Consider the following 22,626-nt stretch of genomic DNA (forward strand, 5'->3'; position numbering starts at 1 on the left):
AAGGAGGGCGACACTGACCAGAAGCTCTGGGTGGGCACCCAAGACAGATGGGGCAGGACAGGAAGGGGGGGGCGGAGACAAGCCACGCCCGAGGGGCCAGCCACCGCCCACCCAGGCCTCAGGGCCACCGATCCTCACAAGACAGGCCTGCCCCTCGCTGCCACCCTCACCCGGCCCCGCTCCCAGCCCACGCCTCGACCCAGCCGCCAGGGACCCGTCCTCAGCCTTGAGCCTGGCCTCTGTCACGCCCAGGCCAGCGGTCTGCAGAGTCTGCCAGCCGGGCTGCCCCTCGCTGGAGAAGAATTTCTGCCGACCTTCAGTGCGAGACCAAGGGCCGCGCCTGCCCAGCACCCCGCACGGGCACCCGCGCTGCGCTGCTCTACGCAAAGGGCCCCGGAGGGTCCGCCTCGAGCCCGGGAGGCCAGGAGTCAGGGGCAGGCCGGCGGGCGGCCTCACTTCCGTGGCCCGGCCCAGCCCACGTCGCCGAAGGGGCCCTCGCCCGTGGCCGAGCGCGGCGGGGGCCCGCAGGGGGTGCAGAGGTCCGAGTCCGTGTCCGACTCGCCCTCCGCGATGTAGGGCCTGACTGTGGCGCATGGCGCGGCGGCGTAGCAGCTGTTGAGGGCGTCCAGGTTCTCCTTGGACTGGGAGATGCTGAAGCCGCTGAAGGAGCGTTCCAGCTCCTCGTGGTCTACGGACGGGATGGAGATGGACGTGTCGCTGTCCCGCAGGGCGCCCTCGTGGGGCCTGCAGGCCGGGCCGTCCTCCGACCTCAGGAGCTCCGTGCTGGCCCGGTGGCCCCCGCTGTAGGCGGACAGGGACCGCTCGTGGGCGGGTGGCGGCGGGATGCGCACCAGCGAGCCGCGGTCCCCCACGGGTGAGGTGCCGTGGCCCTGGCGCGGGTGGCACTGCTGCTGCCACGAGGTGGAGGGCGGGCACGGGGCGGGGGGCGCGGCTGGGGGTGCCGAGAAGTTCTTCGGGCCCGTGGAGCTGGTGGAGCGGATGAGCTTGATGATGCAGCCGTTCCTGCCGCCGTGGTCCCGGCTGTCCTCGGGGCTGTGGTATGGCGGCGCCGGCTCTGGCTCCTTGGCCCCGAAGTAGGCCTCGGTCTCCGTCGGGGGGACGCCCATGCGCTGCGTGTAGATGTTCACCAGGAAATCCAGCTTCTTCTCCATGGACAGGACCTGCAGGAGGGGCTGCTAGGCCATGCTGGGCTGCTCCCCGGGGGGGGGCCCTGCTGCTCCCGGGGGTGGGAAACTGGGCTGCTCTCCGGAGGGGGGGGAACTGGGCTGCTCCCCAGAAAGGGGGGCGGCCCAGGATGTTTCCCACAGAGGTGCAGAGGCAATGGAGGGCAGACCCCCCACAGCAGCTCAGCCTCTGACCCCACCCGTCAGTGTGTGTGACCTCAGGACTTCAAACACGGACCCTCCTGCTTGTCTGGGCCGCCCTGTGTCCGCTGTGGGTTCACCCCTCAGAGCAAACTCTACAGAGGGCAAGAACTGGCCATTCCCTTCCTCAGCTCCCGTCAGGGAAGTGCCCCAGGCCCGGGGGGTGCTCCTGGGGGCCCAGGGTCCAAACACAGCAGCCCTCCCTCCCCCCAAAGCTTGAGCTCTCCCCCGCAGCGTCTGTGCTGACACCCCAGGACCCCCAGACTCTCCCACCTGCTTCTCCACCTTCCCCAGCCGTCCCATCATGCTGGGGTCCTCGGGCAGCTCTGCCTCAGTCGGGCCCTTGCCTCGGTCTTTGTCTGCTATGGCCGGGCCACGCCCCACGATTTGGTCCACTCTGCCGGGAAGAGACCCCGTCCCCAGCGTGAGTTCAGGTGGGAGCGGCGGAGCCCGCGGCCCTCTCCTCCTGGGCCAGGCCGCAGCCACCAGATCCAGGCTCCGGGCTGAATCCAGAGCCGACCGGGGGGCAGCGAGGAACCAGGACAGATGGACCCCGGGCGCCTGGCCCTCGTCCTGCCCTCCGCTGCCCTCGGGGCCTGTCCCCCGACCGTTCCATTCCAGTGGGGCTGGCACATTAGCAAGGGGTAAAGAGAAGGGAGTTGGGGCCAAGCACCCCTCGGCTCCCCCGCCCCCACCCCCGAGCTCTGCTCCTGGATAACGTGCCGCCGAGGCCCCTGCCCACCCGGGGTCTGGAGGGGACGGAGTTAAACGTCTGCAGCGGGAACCACAGAAGCAGGGGGGGCGTGAGGACTTCGCGCCATGCGCCGGACGGGGGAGGGGACGCAGACCAACACAGGAAACCACCAACGCACAACCAGAGGAAGGGACAGACAGAGCCACTGGCAACCGGAGAGGGGGTCCGTGCGTGCCTGTGCGTGCACTTGTGTGAGAGTGCGTGGGCCTGTGTGTGCGCACGCATGTGGGAGAAGCAGGACGCAGCTGAGGTGACCCCAAACGAGGCCATCAGTCACGAATGCCAACAAGAGGGGAAGGAGGCCTCCTTCAGGGAGGGGGCCTTCTGCTTGACCATGCGGCGTCCCCTGTCCCCTGTGCTGAACGGGAAGGGCCACTGAGGGGCTCAGAAGGGACCTTGGGAGTGGCAGGGTGGGCGCCCGACACCCTGAGCCCCAGAAGTGCAGCCACGTGGACGCTGGGCAAATGCACCAGGGCCAGGGTACAGCTGGGTGGGACAGCCACCCAGGCGCAGGCCACACAGCCCCGCCGCTTCTCTGGAGCCTCATGCACGAAGTGCGCCACCCAAGCTCCCGAGTGGGGAGGGGCGCCAGCTCCTACTCCGCAAGCAGCGTCACGGGAGCTGCCAGCCTGCTCGGCTGCCATCCTCGCCCACAGCACGGCCCTAACTGCCTGTCGGGGCTCAGGGCGCTCTGTCCTTGCTGTCGCAGAAAGCAGGCGGGGATCAGGCTTCGCGTCGGCCGCGGGGCAGCCTCTCATGCTCCGCGGGGTGTCATGCTCGATCATGCGGTGGCCGGGCGGACGTGGGGCCCTCGGGCTCCCAGCAGACGCCAGTGGGGACAGAGCGGGAGGAGGGTTGTCTGGCGCTCCACGCGTCCACACAGTCCAGGCACGGGCGCTCAGCGCCTTCACCCCTGCCACATGACGGGCCGCCCTCCCGGTCTCTCCCCTGGGAGCCTTGGCCCAGGGTCAGCCTGGAGCTGCCCCCGGCGGGTCTTCCGTGGAGCCTGTGCCACCCCCGCCCCTGGGCCTCGGGCTCAACCCGTCCTTCTGGCTCCTCTGTGGGTATCTGTCTGCAGTGGTCCGGGAGGCCTGCGGGGCTCCAAGGGCTGGCAGGGCCTTCCCAGCCCGTGGCTCTGAACGCCCAGCCCCTGTGCCCTGCAGCAATGCCCGGGAGGGTGGGCTTCTGTCTCAGGGTACAGCTTCCTTGGGGCTGGAGGACACGGGCAGAGCGGGGACGCGGCAAACACTGTCTGGGCTGCCCGGGGTCAGGCCTGCTCCCCAGGAAATTCCTTTCTCGTGGGAGAGCCGCCAGGCTGAGATGCCCAGCACACACTGACCCTCGGCCTCACGCACAGAAACCTGGGCACACAAGGGTCGGGCGCCCCCAGTCACTCCAATGGCCCAGCTGCCAGCATCCCTGCCGGCCTCCGGGACGCCCCTGGGCCCCTCTGCCTACTCGGCCGGGCGTGTCCGCCCTGACCCCACATCCTTGCCCTGGGCTCTGCTCTCCCAGACCTGCTGGGGGGCGGGTCGCAGCCCTCATCTCCATGCTCTGGGGGAGTCTGAATTCCTCACCTACCAGCCTGCTTCTGCTGGCTCACCGCCTCACTGCCTGCCCCCCACTCTGCCCACCGGCTGCCCACCGGCTGACCATGGTGAAAACCGGAAATAGAGCCCCCAAAGCTCTGGGGACTCCCCGGGAGCTGGGCTCCCACCAGGACCTGCTCAGTCCACACGGCAGCCCAGGTCGACCCACCGGCAGGTGGTGGCAGGGCTCTGAGGCGGTGCTGGGGCAGGGCCCCACGTCTAAACGCACCTGATCCTTGGGGGACTGCCGCCCTCTTCTGCCCAGGGAGCCCCCACCCCCAGCGGACGCCACACAGGGGCCGGTGGAAAGGAGCCCCCCAGACAGCCTCCCCAGGACCCCGCCAAGAGGAGCAGCTCAAGGGCACCCCAACCCAGCCCGCCAGGGCCTGCAGAGGACGTCGTTTTGTCAGGGACAGAGAAACAGCCCCTCCGTCCCGTCGAGCAGAGCAGGTGCTGCCGTCATGTGGCTGGAGCGAAGGGGGCTGGCCATTCCACAGAGACAAGCGGGAGGCTCGGCATCCTGACCTAGGTGAGTACTGGGGTGACTCTCTCGGAGGGGCCGTGGGTCCTTTGGTGGGGTACTTCTTGTGCCGGGGAGTTGAAGGGGGTGGGGGGCCCACAATCATATCTATCCTGGCGAGTAAACAAGAAAAGAGACACCAGGAAAATGCATCGTGAAGCAACATGAAAGGGGAGGCAGCCGGAAACTTGCAGAGACAGAACGAATGACCCGCTGAGAGCAGCCGTGACCTTTCTTACAAACGGGACGCAGGGACACTGCGCTCCCGTGACCCCAGATGCGGTCAAGCGAGCACTGGGTGAGGCCACGAGCTCGCGGCGCACCGTCTGCCCGGGCAAGGGTGCACGTCCAAGGACACTGGCAGCTGGCAGCAAAGTGCCAAAGGGCCCCGGGAAAGACACCAAGGCCCTGCCAGCAAGCGACAGACATCTGGTTCCTGCGGGGGTCTGTTTGTCTCGTCTGTTTTCCAGACAGAAGGGGAGGGAGAGGGAACGGCCTAGGACAGAAGAGCCTCGTGAAAAAAAACTGCTACCATGAGTGGCGGCGGGCCGGCCGTCAAGACCCAGGGTGGCCTCTCATGCACACGCGTGTGCTCACACCCGCACACACACGTGGACACATGCACGCTCGCGCACATGTACACACCCTCAAGTCTGCACGCACGGGCACACGTGTATACACGTGCACACCCTCGCACATTATTTACACGTGCACAACTGCACGCGTGTTCCCGCAAACACACAGGTCTACTCGATGCTCAAGGAGGCCGCTGAGCAGATGGCCTCCCGGCCTGAGCCTGGGGACAGGGAGGGGTCGTGCCCTGGCCTCACCCCACGGGAGCGGCCGGAGGCCCAGAGGGGCCTGAGCAGGGCGGGGAGACGCCACCTGCCACGGGGCTGGGATCTGGGCTGACCCCCAGGACTGCCCCAACGACCCAGACCCCCCACGGCCAGGGCCTGGGCTTCAGGGCCAGAGAACCGGCAGCCACCTCACTGGAGGGACCCCAAGAGGGGCCTGACCGGCAGGAAGGCGGGGTCCATTCCGGGAGAGACCCACGACGGCCACGGGCCTCCTCCCAGGCACCAGACACACGCGTGTGCGCCCGCTCGTCTGCGTGTGGACGGTGCGTGCCTACGAGCACACACGTACTCGGTGTGTGTGTGTGTCGGTCCTATAGGACACACGTGTGAGCACAAGGCTTAGAGCATGGCTATGCGTGTACACACGTGTGCCGGCACACGTGGGCACGTGGGAGTGGACATGGGTCTGTGTGTGCACGTCCTGGGTCCTTGCTGTGTCTGTATACACGTGTGCACAGCTGACTCCTGGGGTGAGCAAGCCAGTGCTCACATGGGGCCAGAGATGGCAGCGCCCGCGTGTGCCCGGCTGCGGCCCACCAGGCACGTGTCCAGCCCCACCGCCTGCTCCGGCCGTGGGAATCCGTCTGTGCGCTGGGGAGGGACGACCAGCCCTCCGTTCTGGAGGAAGAGGTGCCACGTGGCCTAGCTGCTGCCTGAAGGGCCCACGGAAACCTGCACCTTCACCTCTCAACAGAACTAACTCCCCTCCCCAACACACACGGGCACACGTGGGCAACATGCGTGCGTGGACACACGACACACGTGGCACAGCACACACAGACACATGCGCGTGCATGCACTTGTACACACACGTGCACGCACACGTGCACCCGGGGCCTGGACACGTGCGTTCACGCGTGTGCATATGCACGCCCGTGTGTGCGCACGACACACACACGCTCGCCCATCGCGGCACGGGCAGGAGAGGAGAGAGACAACAGAAGGGTTAAAAACAGACCACACCAGGACACGGGAGAAAGCCCACGCGGGGCCGGAGAGGAGGGGCCCAGATGTGGCAGCTGGCAGGGCCGGCCGCTGCGCCCAGAGCGCGTCGCCCCGCCTCTGGCAGGCGTATGCAGCTGAGCCGCGCCCCTGCCCCTGACCCCACCCGGCTTTGGCCGGAGGACCCCGCTCCACGCCCCCGGGGCCGGGCAGGCAGGTGGGGCGCTCTTGCCTGGACTGCAGGTTTTTGATGCGGGATAGCATGTCCAGGTGGCCAGCCGAGTACTGCTCAATCACGTCCATCACGTCGTAGGGCCGCAGGCTCTCCTTGAACTTGCGCTTGGACACCAGGAACCGCATGACGCTGGAGGGGGTGGTCGGCAGGCTGTGAGCCCTGGGCAGAGACCACCGAAGGCAGCCCCCCAGCGTCCACCCGCCTTGGCCCGCCCAGCATCTCCGAGAATGTCTGCTGGATGACTCGGCCCTGTCATCTGGGCCACCCACCTATCTCGTACCCCAGCCACACTTGGGCCCCGCTGCGCGGAGGACCCGTGTCCACCCAGAAACCCCTGTGCCGCGGCAGCTCCCAGCCGTCTACTAGCAGCCTTGGGCACCTGGCACCTGGGACGCAGGCGATGGCCGGGACGGCGAGTGCCTCGTGAGCCGCGGGGGCCAGACTGAAGGGGTGTCGGCCGCGAGGCATCCCTCCCGAGCGCAGGCCCTCACACCAGCCCCCCAAGGCCCCGCGTCTGTGGACGACTCTGCGAGGGAGCCCGCCGGGTCCTCACCACACGGCCCTGATGCTGACTTTGAGGCCCGGGGTCAGATCCTCCGTCACAAACTCGCAGTTGCAGCTCTTGTTGTCGTCCACAATGTCCTCCCCTGGGAGACTTGCTTCTGGGTGGAAGGACACAGCCCGTGAGGGGCTGGGCCACCCCCGGGGTGGAGGGGGGCTAGCGTTCCGGCCCTGCAGCGCACGCGTGTCCGAGGGGGCCTCCGCCGGGCACACCCACACTCCAGCCCGCCCCCGTCCTGCTTTTCCAGCCTGCTTCCCTCCACTGTGCTCCTCAGGGAGCAGCCACCACAAGGGTGTAAGAGGGCACCCCTGTGCACAGACAGAAGGACAAAGTGGGATACGTCCACACAGAGTACTCGGGGAACGTCAGCCGTAAAAGCAGTGACGCGCCGGCACCAGCTCCACGGGTGGGCCTGGCAAACACAGAGCTCTGGGAGCAGAGCCCGACGCAAGAGGACAAGCCCGTGTGGCCCCATCGCATGGAGCTCCAGGACAGCAAACCCCAACTCGAGGGCTGCCCGACCTACCTTCCGAGTTCTGCCGGGAAGCGGCGCCCCTGGCGCGGAAGGCCTGCCGCGCGCGGCCGCGCTCCCCGAAGCTCCAGCTCTTGGGCACCTTGCTTGGGCTGTCCTCCAGGCTCTGGTCGGCGCTGGGCGACCGCCGGACGGTCTGGGCCTGAGGGGACCCCTTGCCCTTGGCAGCCACGCCGCGGGGGCTGGAGAAGACACGGTCTTTCAAACTGACCTTCTGACTGCTCCCGCGAGAACCGACAGACGGACAGACACACAGAAAGACAGCAAGAGAGGTCACTCTGCAAAGAACACTCGCTCCCGCTGGCTCCTGGTGGGTGGACGGGGTGCCCTGGCCGTGGGATGGAGCACGGGCCGGGGCGGGAGGGTCGCTAGGGCGAGCGGGGACAGGTCAGCTCCACCACAGGCTCTCCGGGGCCCGCTCAGCACTCAGCCTGGCCGGGGAGTGGTCAGTGGACTCTGAAATCACCTTCAGCTACCGCCAAAAGGTGCCTGAGGGCTTCCCTGGTGGCGCAGTGGTTGAGAGCCCGCCTACCGATGCAGGGGACACGTGTTCGTGCCCTGGTCCGGGAGGATCCCTCAAGCCGCGGAGCGGCTGGGCCCGTGAGCCATGGCCGCTGGGCCTGCACGTCCGGAGCCTGTGCTCCGCAGCAGGAGGGGCCACAACAGTGAGAGGCCCGCGTACCGCAAAAAAAAAAAAAAAAAAGGTGCCTGAGACCTCGCCACACTGTCAACCAGGGCTCCCTCTTCAAATGCCCTGGGCAATGACAGCTCTTCCCTGGACACCTCCTGAGGGCCCCCGGCCACTCCAGCAGTTACCGTGCCTGCCCTCCACCCCCGTAACTGCCCCAGGTCAGGAGGGTGAGGTCTGCAGCTGGCCCCCGGGCCCCTCGGCCGGACCCCAGGGAGCTTGCCTGGCGAAACAGGTCGGGGGGCGGGGAGCACGGAGAGCAGCACGAGGGCCAGGGTCTGCCCACCTCCCCTCCACCCAGGGCGCACAGGCTCCACCCCCCACCAGGACACGGCCAGGAACGGAACGTCCACACTTCCGGAGGGATGCTACGGGCGCCGGCCGAGCCCCGGCCCGAGGCCGCAGACAGGGGGCGACCACGGCCGTACAGCCACAGCCCCGTGAGGGTCTTTGGGCCTCGTTGCCCCCGTCTCTTGGTAACCATGGAGACGGGTCTGACACCCCACGTTTGTTGGTTCTAACACCCTCCAGGCAGCAGGCAGGAGACAAGGGTGGTCTCTGGTCAGGGTGAGGTCAGGCCCGGGGCCAGGCGGCCACTCATTTCCTCCCGTGGACAGTTTCCACCATCTGCCCAGGAGGAGAGTGAGGCCCCCATGAGCCCACTCACGCCACCACACTCAGGGGCCACACTCAGAACCTCCCGAGGGGGCTCTGCGCCGCCCTGGGGCCTGGGACCAGCCCGCATGGGTGTCTGGCAGGGCCTCTGCTGTCGCTGGGAAGCTCCCACCACCAGCTAATCCCTCAGACAGCGCCAGCCCCACCGCAGATGGCCCGGGTCAGCTGCTTCCATCGGCCCGAAGGGGACCCACAGCAGAGACACGTCGTCAGACGGCGCAGAAATGACCCACCATGGACAAGAAGCAGCCCGTGGCCTGGTCCAGCCAGCCCGCACACTGTGGTCCAGGCCGGTGCCCCTGCCCCTGCCCACCAGCCCCCAGGCAGCCAAGACCGTCTGTGCTAGTTCTCAGGCCCGAGGCATAGAGCCCACTCAGCGGGGTGGCTCCTCCAGAGACCCCATGAACACAGGAGCCGGGGTGTCTGCAAGCCCGTAACTGCTGTGCCCGGCACGAGGCCCAGACAGGGGCGGGGACCGAGAGGTAGCAGAGCCAGGCTATGGAGGCTGCTACGAAGATAACCCTGTCCTTCCTTTGTTCCCGAAGGAGGCCACCAGCTGGTCCAGGGAGACCGTGAAACGAGGGCCCCACCGAGCCAGGACTGCTGGGGACCCCTGCCGGGCCTGCTGGCCCGTGCACCACAGGGGCCCCCAGAACTTGGGCCCACGCGGCTGACCGCGATGACAGAGCCCCAGGAAGGAGCCTTCCCTGGCCTTGGCCTGGCCCTGCCGCCCCTGGCTCTCAGACTGCTCAGACCGGGGAGGGGTGCCCTGCTGGAGGAGGCCACGGGTGGCTGTCTGGACTTCCACGGTCATCACAGCTCAGGGCTCACAGGCACGCGGCCCCCAGCCACCCCAGGCCCGCCTCAACTCCAGGTGCCCGAACGCCGACGGTCCTGCAGGTGTCGAGAGAGACCCTCCGTCACCTCACAAGCCAAGGACAGAAGCATGCGCGGGACGGGGCTCCGGCAGCCCGCCCCCAGGAAAGAGCACGGGCCAGCCCACCCTCCAAGTGAGGGGCACTGACACGGGGCCAGGGCCAAGCTCAGGAGCGTCTGGGGAGAAAGCGAGGCCCAGCCTCTCCTCCCCCTCCCCTGCCTGCTACCCTCCCCAGGGCAAAGTTCCCAACAAGTGGCGCCAGCCATCAACAGGGACAGTGGAGCGGGGCCCCGCTGAGCTCGGCTACACCCTGGTCGGCACAGCGGCCGGGCCCCGCTCAGCGGGGAGGGAGCCGGCATCCAGAGAGAGCCGCCTGGCCCACAGCTGGACTGGGATGCCCAGGGAAGGCGGGGAGGCGGGGACGACTTGACGTCCGTGAGACGCACACAGCAGGGCCAAGTGAGGCCTGGACTCCTGGCCCAGCTACGGGCACCTCTGGCCTTTCTGGTTCCCAAGCAGCCTGATCACAGCCCCCGACCCGACCGGCCAGCCTGTGGCCAGAAGCACCCTGGACGCCAGCTCTGGGCAAGCAGGACAGCTTCTGCCGGGGCCCCAGATCTCCCCTCCTGGGGCTGCAAGAGCCTCCCCCACGGTGCCTTACGTCAGGAACACACAGGCAGCACGGGCAGGTGGGGGCAGGCGACCCTCCGGGCCCCTCTCGAGGGCGAGAAGGATTCAGAGCATGCACGGATGCAGATGTGCAAGCATGCCGCCGCCCTGGAGCCCCGACCCTGCTGCCCGGCCCCTCCCCATGCCCGCCGCTCGGCACCCTGCTTCCGGGGCCATCACGGACCACATGCACACGATGACCGGTGAATGCACCTGCAGGGCCGCACGGGGCAGGGAGGGGCGGGCAGGAGGGGCCCAGAGCAAGCAGGAGGACAGACGCTTCCACACCCCCGAGAGCAGATAGGGGACAGAGAGAGGAGACGTGCCGGCAGTCAGGGAGCCCGTGGGGCAGAGATCGGGCGGCCTTTCACCGACCCGTTTCCAGCCTGCCCTAAACCAGGCCTGCACGTGGGAGGGGGAGCCATGGACCTCTGGCTTTCCGGTGTGTCTGGTGTGCCAGGACCGCGGGGAGCGGGCACACACGCGACAGAGCTGCCTCCCGGCGGGCGGGCGGGCGGGCTCCGGGTTGAGGGCAGCGGCCCTCCCGTGCGTAGTAGAGGTGCTAGATGGACGAGCCATGGAAAAAAGGCTCGCGGGAGAGCAGTCAGGCCCCTGAAGGCGCCCTTTCTGGTTTTCAGAGCCCCTGGCCGGCCCCCCTCCTGCTTGGAGCACGGCATCGTTTGGCATGGGGAGAAGGAAAGGGGTTACAGCTCCACAGCCACCATCACCCAGGCGGTCGGTCGTCTGGAGCCAGAGGGGGCCTAGGGCTCCACCAAGGGGCCGGGAGGCGAGCTGCCAATCAGAATCGGGGCCTGGGGGGCCGGGCGGGCGGCAGCCTCTCCCTGGCGCATCTAGAACCTCTAATAAGCAAAGTGCTTGGAGCGGGAGGGGGACAAGAGCCGTGCAGCAATGGTCGTCCGAGCGACGTGTCTGAGGTACCTAGCGTGTCCTGGGCAGCATCCACACAGGGACTCTGTGCACCGTCTGCCTTTACTGGAAATGAGGAGAGGACAGTTAGTCCCGGGGGCGCCGGCGACCCAACGCGACCAGAGGGAGCCTGGGCCGGGCGCGCGGGCAGGAGGCGCAGGGACACGAGGCACCAACCACCCGGGGCGGCTCTGTGCTCAAGCCGCACCCGCTACAGAGTTCGCGTCTCAGCGAGAAGAACGAGGGAGCCGCGCATAAAGTCCTCCGTCGGCCTGGAAAAAAAGTAGTCCCTATTTTTGGAGAGAAAAAAAAAATCCCAGTTTTTTCCTCCAAAAATACCTTTTCCTTCCAGCGTCAGTTTGGGGCCACGTCTTTCAAAAGATGTATTATTATTATTTTTTTTTTGCTGTATTCATGCCAACAACAACAAAAATAATACATGGGCTGAGGCTGTGCTGGTTCTAGAGGGACAGGATTCCAGAAAGCTCACGTTTCAGAGGAAAAACGTGCAAGTTTGGCTTCACAAACCAACCCAGCCAGCGGCCCGATCAGAAGTGGCCTCGGTTTACCCAGAAGGCAGTGGCTGCCCCTCCCTGGAGGGGAGCTAAGGAGAAGGGGGCTTGGGGCTCCTGGACTTGAAAGGGCTGCCAAGGTCGGGCCTTGGGTGAAGTCCACCCCGTGCTGAGGGCAGAGACGGACCTGCGGGCGGCTCTTCAGGAAACGCTGCCCATGGTCACCCTGCCCAAGAACCTCCCCAAAGGCCCAAGACTCAGCTCTGCGCTAGAACCTGAAAACTTGTAATCAAAAATGAGAAGAACCAGCAAGAACTTCAGGAAACCCTTCACTTCCCCGGGGCCTCGCTCTCTGCCCCCACCTTTGCTTCTGAGACCCTGGTTCTCAAACTCTGTGCCTGAGGAACCCAGACGCGGCCAGCGGTCTTGACTCACAAACGTGTTCAGCGTCCCCACGTTCACGTAAACACCGACGGCCCCTGCCAGCGTCCAGACAAGGATCTCCCCACTGACGCCAGCAAGCCAAGGTCAAGTCTCCTCAAGGAGCCCTCGCTCGGCCGCCCCGGCCTCGCCCTGCACGCAGTCCCCTGCGAGCGTGCGCGCTTCCCCAGTGGGACCCTCCCCAGTCACTTCGGGTTGTAGAACAAAACTAGCTAGAGGTCGACCCCGGGTGGAGGGAGCTGGGGTCCAGCTGTCCACCGAGCGCACCCACACAGGGGCAGACCTCCCCAGGATTTGGACCCCCCGCCAGCAGGAGCCCCTCAAATTTAGGGCAAATGTTCTCTTCCAGAGTGCACCCCCGAGGCAGCCACAGTCCCACCAGGGCCTGTAGGACAGATAAGGACCCTAAAGACTGGATCCCCATGGCCAGCTCCCCCCAGGGGTCCCCAGGTCCGCCCCGCCCCGCCCCGCCCCACCTGGAGGCTCCTCCCCAGGGAAAGAGGACCAAGCGGGGCGGGGTCTTCCAAGCCCCCACCTTGACCAGCTTCGCTGCGCTCGCCTGCCCACAGCCCAGCACCGCCACACCCACCGTTTCCTAGGCGACCGCCCCACGCCTGGCTCCCAAGCACACGAGACTGGGGAGAGGCTCTCTAACCGCAGTGACTATCTTTAATTGTAACGAAAACTTAAACAGCCTCACATGGCCAGCGGCTCCTGCATGAGACAGCGCGGCCTGAGAGTGGGACAGAGCGGGGGGAGGTGGGCTGCTGGTGGCCTGGCCCCCCCCCCCCGAGCACTGCCCCTCTGCTTCCGGGGGGGGCGAGGAGCCCCAACTCCAGCCCCTTGCCTCTGGGTTCCAGGCTGGCGCTGGGGTTTCCTGCCCACAGCAGCCAAGTGGAGCTTCACCCCATCAGAACTGCCGGCAGGCAAGCCCGGGGGGCCCGGGCTCGAGAGGGTGGAAGAGGCGCCCACGGACACTCACCAAGACCAGACTGGACAGACACGTACCCGAACACGGCACACTGCCCCCCGCGACGAAGAGGGGAGCCACAGGACAGGGGCAAAGCGGCTGGGGCACAGGGGCTCCCCCAGGCATGGGAGGGGCGGGGGCAGTCAGAAATGGGGTGGGTCAAAGGGCAGGTCAGAGCCACACCCAGAGCAGCACAGCCTGAGACCCCCGCCTGCCCCGCCCCCAGCCCCACGCCTTGGTCTGACGCCCACACAGCCACGGGGCGCGCCCCCATCCTGAGCCAGGACCGGGGCTCTCACGGCAGCTGAGGGAGGGTCCCTGCGTCCACCCCGTCCACCTGTGCTTCACGGGACAGGGTGCCCTCACCAGGCAGCCCAGGGCCAGGCCCACCCTGCCGTGGGTCCTGTGGCAGGGTCATTTCCTGCAGACCTACTATGCACTGGGCGCTACAAAGGGGCTCACGGCTGCTCCAGTCAGGGAACAGAAATGCCACCTGTTTCCTGGCTAACAGGTGTGCATCCAGGAGAGGCAGGGCCTCTGTCCCAGGGCCTCGGCCCGGGGCCCCCAGGGGAAGCCGCTGGGTCACAGGCAGGGACACACGGACACGAGGGGAGGGAGGGGGGAGCAGGAAGCGGGGGGGCGGGGGGGAGCCACAGAACGTGCCGGAGAGCCGGGGGGCTCCCGCGTATCCTCACCTTGAGTCCTGCTTTCAGGGTCAGCCACCTCATCCCCAAAGACAGAGCAGACGTGAAAGGGGCCCGAGAAGGGCAGTGACATGATTAAAGGCACTTGGGGGGCAGGCAAGATTTTCCAGATTGGGGGAGGGAGGGCAGGAGAGGAGAGAGAGAGAGAGAGAGGCTGAGACGAAAATTGTCGGGAGAGGAGATAAAGCAGGGCGACGAGCACAGGAAGCCGCGTCAGGCCAGAGGGGCCGGGCGGGTGGGCGGGCCGCGCTGAGGGCCAGAGAGGCGCCCACCCTGGCCGCGCCAAGGGCAGCTGCGCCGCCTCCCCGGCCTCAGGGCCCCGGGGCTCACGGAAGGGGCAGATGGCAACACCGACGGGATCCCACAAAGCACGCGAGGCCCTGCTGCAGGACCCTCCCAGCCCGCCCTGACCGCAGCCCCGCGTCGGGCCCCCCTCGCTCCCAGCCTGCCCAGGAAAACAGAGGTCGCTTCCTGGGCTGAACCCGCTCTGGTCCGGGTCTGAGGGGTTCACCACTGCTGCTCTTTGGGCTGCTTCGCGGCAGAAGCGCTGCCGACCTTGCCGACCCCAGGCCCCAGCTGACATCCCCCTTTGGGGACGTGGGGGTGGGGACACGTGCCCCCTTCCGATGAATGCCGAGGGTGGGCTCAGCCCAACGCCTCCCCAGCTGGGCAGCCAGCCGAGCCGCCTTTGATCCAGGAGGGCACTAATGCGGGCAGGCAGCGTCTCTGGCCCGCGGCCTCGGGGACAGGGCTCCCTCTGCAGGTGCAGACAGGGCGCCGGGGGACCCTGAGCTCAGAGGTACACAGCGATACGCGGACGGGCCGGAGGTCACCAACTGGAACGTTGTGAACTGATCTGGGGTTTTTTTCCCAACGCTAGGAAAACAGCAGGGTGCTGTCATCCCTCCTCTGCCTCCAGCAGAAATCATCCCTGCGGGTCCCCATTCGGGGTCCCAGCCTCGAGCTCGCCTAAAGCAAACAGAACCGCGGGGGCCTGGACAGACCCAGGGAGGGGGAGGCCGGTCCCCACCGAGGGCTTGTGAAGCAGGGCAGGAGACCCTGCCCCAAAGGGGACCCTCTCCCACTCCTCGAGAAACCTTCCACAAACCAAGACCTGACAGGGGTGATGCGAAGACCCCTCCTCAAAGCTGCCCCTCCTCCCACCGTCTGACCCTGACCTGCAGTGTCGGGGGGACACCCCGTGGGAGTGTCCACCTGGGTCGCCCTCGGCTCAGAACAGCCCAGGCCCTGTGCTGGAGCTGGTAGGGCTGCTCCCCCGGAAGCCCCCCGCGTCCGGTCCGAGGGGCTACAGTCACGGGAGCGCAGCCTGGGAGGGGGCGTGGACACAGGAAGCGTGATTTGAGGGCCCACATCACCAGCAGGCAGGGGGCCACCCTCAGCATGCACAGCCCGGAGGCAGCCCGCGCTCCCCGAGGACACAGGGCAGGCGCCGAGGCAGCGGGAGCAGGTGACACTGACCTTGGGGACGGCTCCGGCTGGGGCTCCTTCCTGCAAACAGAAGCGCAAGCCTGCTCGCGGGCAGCCCTCCGGGCCGACCCCGTGCACAGCCCAGCTGCCCCCCAAGCTCCCACAGGCCGGGGGCTGCGTGTGAGGGGCAGGAACGGCCTGCCACCACGAGGGAGTCCGGAAGGGTCACGAGAAGTTCTGAGGCTGCGGCTGCTACCGCCCCGTGTTTATGGACACGCGCTTTCATCAGAATCACCGACGTTCACGAACTTTCAGAGAGGGAGTGAGGAGGAAGCTCCTCCACAATCGACGCTCAGGACAGCTGAGGTCCCTCACTTAGTCACACCCACGAAGGCTTTTTCCGGATAAGGTCACATTCACAGGTTCCAGGGCATGGATGTGTCTTTGCAGGGCAGGTGGGGGCGCACCATTCAACCCACTCCGGCCGCTCCGCCCACTGAGAGCCCTTCCTTGTCTGCAAACAGGCCTGGTCGCGGGCACCCTCCCCTTCCCTCTCCTGCAGCCCAGCCCATCTCCTCCGCACGCCCCTCCCCCTCCCGCATCAAGCGCTCGAGGAGTCGCAGGGTCTGTGACTGGGAGAACCAGCAGGTGCCACCGCGTGCGTCCACCCGACGCTCCAGGGACATGCACGGTTGGACTCATCTTCCCGCCTCGGGCCAGAGCACCAGCCTCCTGGCCCCACATGGAGCTCCCCTCTCTGTGCCCACCCCGCACCCAGCCGCCCTCAGGATGGGAGCCGAGACCGGGGTCAGCAAAAGCGGAAAGCCACCGGCGTCACCGGGTCCCACGGCAGCCCGGCCACCAGCATCCTGCCGCTGCCAGCCCCTTGCCAAGCCCCGAGACGCCGTGCCCCGAGCGCCAGCCCAGGCGCCCCCGCTCACCTGAAGGTGAGTCCAGATTTGCTCTTGAGGTTCCGAAGCAGCTCTAGCTGGTTCAGCGGCGGGATCAGTCTGCGGCAGGAGGACAGGTGAGTGGGCCCCCGCCCGCCGGAGCCCCAGGGGCCCTCAGCCCAGCTCTCAGAGCATCCACGTCCCACACGGGGACACAGGCTGTGGCCCGCCCATCACAGGCAGAAAGGGGAGGAGTGCACGGCGGCGGCAGACCCCAGGGAGCCCGGGCCTCACCTCTGGGGCTGGGGTACTGTCTTCATCCCCTGGGCTCACTCGCCCCGGGGGGCCTCAGCCCTGGGAGTGCGCAGGGCCGGGCCATCCCTAGAGGGGATGCCTGTGCGGGGCCGGTCCTGCACGGAGGACAGGGGCTCCCGCCCTCCCCCTTCCCAATCCCTGAACACCCCCAGGGGAAGCACGGTTGCAAACCCAGCCCCCAACGTAGTGGCGCTCCCAGACCCCTCTCTACAGAGCCACTCGCTCTACCAAGGCTGAGTAGGGCCGAGGTCACAGGAAATGACTGTGCTGGGCAGAGCCCACAGGGCTGCAAGCGGGCCTCCTGGACGGCTGGCCTGGCCCCGCTCCGAGCCGCTCTTCCCAGAGGCAGTCACACCTACCAGGACAGCCGCACGCCTGGCCCTCCTGCCGGCCCAGCATTCGGTGCTGCGGCCACCGGCCAGGAAGCCGAGGGGTGAACAGTCCCTCTGGGATGCCAGGGAGGGTTTTGTACACCTGGGACATTCCTGGGGAAGCCCAGCTCTCTCACCGCCAGCTGCAGCAGACTCACCCGAGACTCAAGTCCCCACAATGTCTGGGGACACTTCTGTCCCCAACCCCACCCCACTCCCAACTCTTCCAGTGAATCCTGGCCACCTTAGGCTCTCACACAGCTTCCATGCCATCAGTGACGCTGCGTGTTTCCAGGCCCTGGTCTCTGCTTCCTGACCCAGCCCCACCTGCTGTGACAACTCCGCCTGCTCTCTGACACCCCCACCTACTCTGTGACACGCCACTGTCTGTGACACCCCACCTGCTGTGTGACACCCCACTTACACTTTGACATCCCACTGTCTCTGACACCCCACCTTGCTCTGTGACACCCCACCTGCTCTGTGACACCCCCACCAGCTCTGTGACACCCCACTGTCTGTGACATCCCACTGTCTGTGACAACCCCACCTGCTCTGTGACACCCCATCTGCTCTGTGACACCCCATTGTCTGTCACGCCCCACCTGCTCTGTGACACCTCACTGTTTGTGACATCCCACTGTCTGTGACACCCCACCTGCTGTGTGACACCCCACCTACTCTTTGACATCCCACTGTCTCTGACACACCACCTTCTCTGACACCCCATCTGCTCTGTGACACCCCCACCTGCTCTCTGACACCCTATTTGCTCTGACACCCCCACCTGCTCTGTGACACCCCACCTGCTCTGTGACACCCCAACAGCTCTGGGACACCCCACTGCCTGTGACACTCCACCAGCTCTGTGACACCCCATCTGCTCTGTGACACCCCCACCTGCTCTGTGACACCCCACCTGCTCTGTGACACCCCCACCTGCTCTGTGACACCCCACCTGCTCTGTGACACCTCACCTGCTCTCTCACACCCCACCTGCTCTGTGACACCCCCACCTGCTCTGTGACACCCCACCTGCTCTGTGACACCCCATCTGCTCTGTGACACCCCCACCTGTTCTGTGACACCCCAACAGCTCTGGGACACCCCATCTGCTCTGTGACACCCCCACCTGTTCTGTGACACCCCAACAGCTCTGGGACACCCCACTGCCTGTGACACCCCCACCTGTTCTGTGACACCTCAACAGCTCTGGGACACCCCACTGCCTGTGACACCCCACCTGCTCTGTGACACCCCCACCTTCTCTGTGACACCCCACCTGCTCTGTGACACCCCCACCTGCTCTGTGACACCCCACCTGCTCTGTGACACCTCACCTGCTCTCTCACACCCCACCTGCTCTGTGACACCCCCACCTGCTCTGTGACACCCCACCTGCTCTGTGACACCCCATCTGCTCTGTGACACCCCCACCTGTTCTGTGACACCCCAACAGCTCTGGGACACCCCACTGCCTGTGACACCCCACCTGCTCTGTGACACCCCCACCTGCGCTGTGACACCTCACCTGCTCTCTCACACCCCACCTGCTCTGTGACACCCCACCAGCTCTGTGACACCCCACCTGCTCTGTGACACCCCCCACCAACCCCCAAACCCAATCCTGAGCCTCCAGCCTCTTGAGCCTGGGGACCCCGTCCCTCCTGTGCACCTGTGTCCAAGCCGCCCTGGGCGCCCTCACCCGGTTCACAGCACCACCTCCCGCCACACACGCCTTGGGCGCCCTCACCCAGTTCACAGCACCACCTCCCGCCACACACACACGCCCTGGCTCCAGCCCTCACTCCCTCCTGTCCCCTCCCACGTCCCCGGTGTCCTCCTCTCCCTGGGCCTCCCTGGATGCCCAGCCTCCTCGTGTGATGTGTCCTTGTCCTTCCCCTGCTCACACTGCCCACTGTCTCTGAAACAGGAGGATCTGTGACCCCCCTGCACCCTTGGCCCTGACCCGCCCCCGCCCACCTGCCAGTCTGGCTTTGCTTTGGTCCCTCCCAACCCCTCCTCTACCCAGCCACGCCCCCTAGTGCCCATCCGAGTGCCCCCTCCGCCGGGCCCACCCCAGTCACTGCCATCTCCAGGGCCAGCAGGGACGGCCCTGCCCCTCTGTTCCCTCCGCCGCCCAAGCCCGGCCAGGCCTGGAACCTGGGAACACTAGCCCTCTCTCTCCCCTCCCCACTCCCCCGCCAGGTCTCTCCTGTCCTCATAGGTCCAGACCTAGCAGGAGGCCTGCGTGGTCAGGTCGGCTCACACCATGGATGCAGCAGAGTCCCAGGACTGGACACCGGGACAGAGCTGCTCTCCCCACACCCTTGGCCACCCACCACAGGGCCTGGAACAGAGACCCTGGGCAGCTGGCCCCACTCGGCCGCCACGCACGCAGGTCCAGGGTAGGGGCACGCAGTTGGACGCCATGCCTTGGACACACAGAGGCAGAGGACAGAACACGGACGGGCAGGGCCGCGGACAGAGACGTGCAGCCACCACACACGTGAGGGCCACGCACACACAGCCCCAGTCGCGGAGGACGAGGGTGCAGTGGGCGATGGGAGTGGGGGACACGTTGGGGGGCGTCCCCAGGAGCAAGCAGCGGCTAGTCTGGGGTCAGACACCTCTGGAGAACAAGGCCAGCCCCCAGGCCCGGGGTGGGGATGGGGTGCTTCCACAGACGTCAGGGGATGGGGGGCTTCTGGAGAAGATGGACCGAGGGGGCCACCGGGTCTGGGAGGAGCCTGTCGGGCTCTGAAGCAGGGTCCCCCCAACTGCCCGGCAGCCTGGAGCCCCAGGGGTCCAGGGCCAGCAGAAGGCGGAGGATATGCTGCTCCCACCACCACCCACTGCTGAGCAAAGCCCGTGGGGCCCGTGGCCAATGGTGAAAGGCAGGCACTGCTGGGGTGGAGATGCCAAGGGGTCAGGACCCTCCTGTCCCCGGAGCCTGGCCCTACACTGCCCAGCACGGCACTTTCTTCTCTCCTGGGAGCGGAGGGGTTAACTTCCTAACACGGTTCCCACGCAGGGCGCCACGGGAGTTGCAGCACGGTGCCACCACTCCGAGGGGAAACACAGGGCCTACAAAGGGACCTGGCCCCAGGCACAGGGGCCCTCGTGGAGCAGTGCAGCGCCCCCGTGTGGGCACGGGGCCCCAGACTGAAAGTGCGGCAGGAAGACAGCCGTGCGCGGCAGACACGGTCAGCGGGGCCACGCGGATGGACCGCAGGCCCCTCCGCCCAGGGCCTCACGTCTCCCTCTTGGGGCGGGGAGCAGATGCAGAGAGGGAGAGCCCAAGCCCAGAGCTGCCTTCCAGGACCGGGGGCTGCTGGCTGGGGTGCCCCCGAGTGGGGATGGCTGATGCCCCATCTCCACCACCTCTGCACTGGGAGTAAGTGGGGCCCGTGGGGCGGGACCCCAGCCACTGAGACAAGGCAGGAAGCAGACAAGAAACGGAGGACACCTGGACAGACAGATCCAGCACGAGAAAGCAGCTGGTGGGGAGGGCGGTCGGGAGAGGGAGCCGGGGAGCGAGGAGGGCGCATGTGGCTCCGGGCGGGGCCACAGGCTGGGCGGGGTGGGCTCGGGGGGGGGCCCCGGAACAGTCCCCAACAGAACAGAACCACACCACACGCTTTCCGCCCATGCAGTCCTACCTGGAGGCCCCGTAGGTTTGAGTTTGCGAGCTTTTTCAAGTGTTTTCACACACACACAAAGGGAAAGGAATGAAAGATTTTAAAAGAACGGGATAAGAAAAAGAAAATGAAAAAAAAATAGTCCAGGAAAGTGGGGGAAACAACAGAACAAAGAAAATTAGCACGAGGGTCAGTCCTGCCTCGGCCGGAGGGCTGAGAGCATAGTGCCTGCAGCAGTTCTGGGAAGCGGGTGGCGCCAGGCCCCCACCACCCCGAAGCTGAGTGTCCCCAAAAGTACCAGGACGGTGCTGGAGGAGCGAGCGGGCAGATCCCGACAGAGGCGGGTGGCAGGTGGGGACCCGCAGGAGGACCCTGCCCCAGGGGGAGGGCTCCGTGGGTGGACACCCCCAGGGGCAGGTAAGGGGACTCCTCGGGTTGAGAGGCCCCAGGGCTCAGCGTCAGTCCTGAGGTGGGAGGGCGGGCTGGCAGGGCAGCGCCCAGCCCGGGGGCACCTGACCTGCATGGACGCTGGCCAGCCCTCACCCTTCTCACCTCAGACCTTGTTCTAAGCCGGAGCCTGGCACAGACAAACCCCAGGGGGGCACAAGCCGTGCCTGGAAAGCCGCCTGCTGACCACGCGGGCCCCCAGGGAGGCCTCCCCGGCCCCCTCCTCTCCCCCTCAGGGCACCTGGGAGTGTCTGTGCTCTGCCCTGTCGGGACCTCGCTGTGGGGTCTGGGGTGCTCTCCTTCCTTGAGCAGAGACTCTTGCCCTCGCTGGGGGTCAGAGGGTCAAGGTTATCCTTTTGTTTCTAAACACGGGGCCCCCTGGAGGGGCTGCGGTCCCCGGAACCAGCTAGCATTTACCTCCGCAAGCTCTGGGGGGCTGTCGTCACAAGGTTTACACACTGTGCCCCTGACAGCAAGGACACTAAGCAGGGGGCGGAATGAAGGTGAGAAATAAAAGCCGCAAACTAGAAAACAGAACAAAATTAATCAAATAATCACACACGATTCCTTTTTGAAAAGTACATACATTTTAAAGAAAAAGAAACAAAAAATAATCAAAATGATGAACGACAACCAAAAAATGGGGTTTAAGAACAAAGGGGGCGCACACAGGCAGTGCTGGGGAGGTGGGGGAGGTACCTGTACATGGGGACGGTCACCGTGCGTTCATAGTACTGCCACGTGGAGTGCAGGTCCGTGCGTGACAGGTTGGTGGCGTAGAACCTCCAGGCGGACTGCGGGGAGGACAGGACGTCAGCTGGGCACTAAGGGGTCCCACCGGCCTCTCCCGGGGCCTCGCCCCTGCGCCTCCCCGTGCACGGGGATCTGGACTGAGGCCCCGTGCTGCTCCCACCCCTTCAGGCCTCGGTAGCCTCTGCAGAATGGAGACGCGGCGGGGTGCGGGGCACAGGTCAAGCACCTGGCGAGTCTGCAGGGAGCTTCGGTTCTTTCCTTCCATCTGCCCTACCTGACGCTTGGAAGCCATCACCCGGCATCGTGGTCACCTTCCTTCCCTCCCCGGGGGACGGGGTGGAGGGCAGAGCCAGGGACAATCGTCCCCACTTTGAGGCCGAGCCCCTGCCAGGCGCGGGCCTGCCCTGTACAGCGACCTTGACCCGGCCTGGGCTTCCACTCCTCACTCTGTTTGTTAACTGGGGTAAAATACACATTGAATAAAATTCACCACTTTAAAGCCTGCAATTAACTGACGCTGAGCCCATTCCTGATGCTGTGCAACCGTCCCCTCCAGCCAACCCCACATTTTTACCACCTCAAAAACAAGCGCCCCCAACCCACCAGCGTGACTCCCCGCTCCCTCCTGCCCCCAGCCTGCCACCCCCAATCTGCATCAGTCCCTGTGGGTTTCCCTACTGCAGACACTTTGTAGCGATGGAATCGTAGCGCGTGGCCTCCTGTGTCTGGCCTCCTTCATTTAGCACATTCTCAAGGCCCATCCCTGCTGGAGCCTGCATCCGAGCCTCGTTCTTTTTAAGGCTGAACAATAGTCAGGCGTATGGATGGACCACATCTGTGTATCCTTTCACCCACCAAGGGACATCTGAGCTGTCTCCACCTTTCAGCTCCTGTGAATAGTGCTGCTACAAACACCTGTGTGAAGCTTTTTGGCTGAAC

The 22,626-nt window shown here is 66.1% G+C and overlaps 1 protein-coding gene across 5 annotated transcripts in view; it reads right to left on the reverse strand.

The window, feature by feature from the left end:
* Window positions 1–452: 452 nt before the first annotated feature.
* Window positions 453–22,626, reverse strand: part of KCNQ2 (potassium voltage-gated channel subfamily Q member 2) — a 48,496-nt gene continuing 26,322 nt past the window's right edge. Inside the window, exons 8-17 of one of the 5 annotated variants that reach the window (XM_065893027.1) lie at window positions 21,634–21,728; window positions 20,509–20,538; window positions 16,212–16,280; window positions 15,322–15,351; window positions 7,374–7,597; window positions 6,839–6,947; window positions 6,283–6,414; window positions 4,254–4,361; window positions 1,659–1,782; window positions 453–1,181 (exon numbers count right to left, since the gene is read on the reverse strand). In XM_065893027.1, the coding sequence (XP_065749099.1) occupies window positions 453–1,181; window positions 1,659–1,782; window positions 4,254–4,361; window positions 6,283–6,414; window positions 6,839–6,947; window positions 7,374–7,597; window positions 15,322–15,351; window positions 16,212–16,280; window positions 20,509–20,538; window positions 21,634–21,728 (1,650 nt within the window). Of the gene's footprint in view, window positions 1,182–1,658; window positions 1,783–4,253; window positions 4,362–6,282; window positions 6,415–6,838; window positions 6,948–7,373; window positions 7,598–11,227; window positions 11,282–15,321; window positions 15,352–16,211; window positions 16,281–20,508; window positions 20,539–21,633; window positions 21,729–22,626 lie in introns of all 5 variants that reach the window. The other 4 variants (XM_065893028.1, XM_065893031.1, XM_065893029.1 and 1 more) reach the window with 4 other exon arrangements.

This window comes from Phocoena phocoena, chromosome 15 (genome assembly GCF_963924675.1).
Source record: "Phocoena phocoena chromosome 15, mPhoPho1.1, whole genome shotgun sequence".
NCBI lineage: Eukaryota > Metazoa > Chordata > Mammalia > Artiodactyla > Phocoenidae > Phocoena > Phocoena phocoena.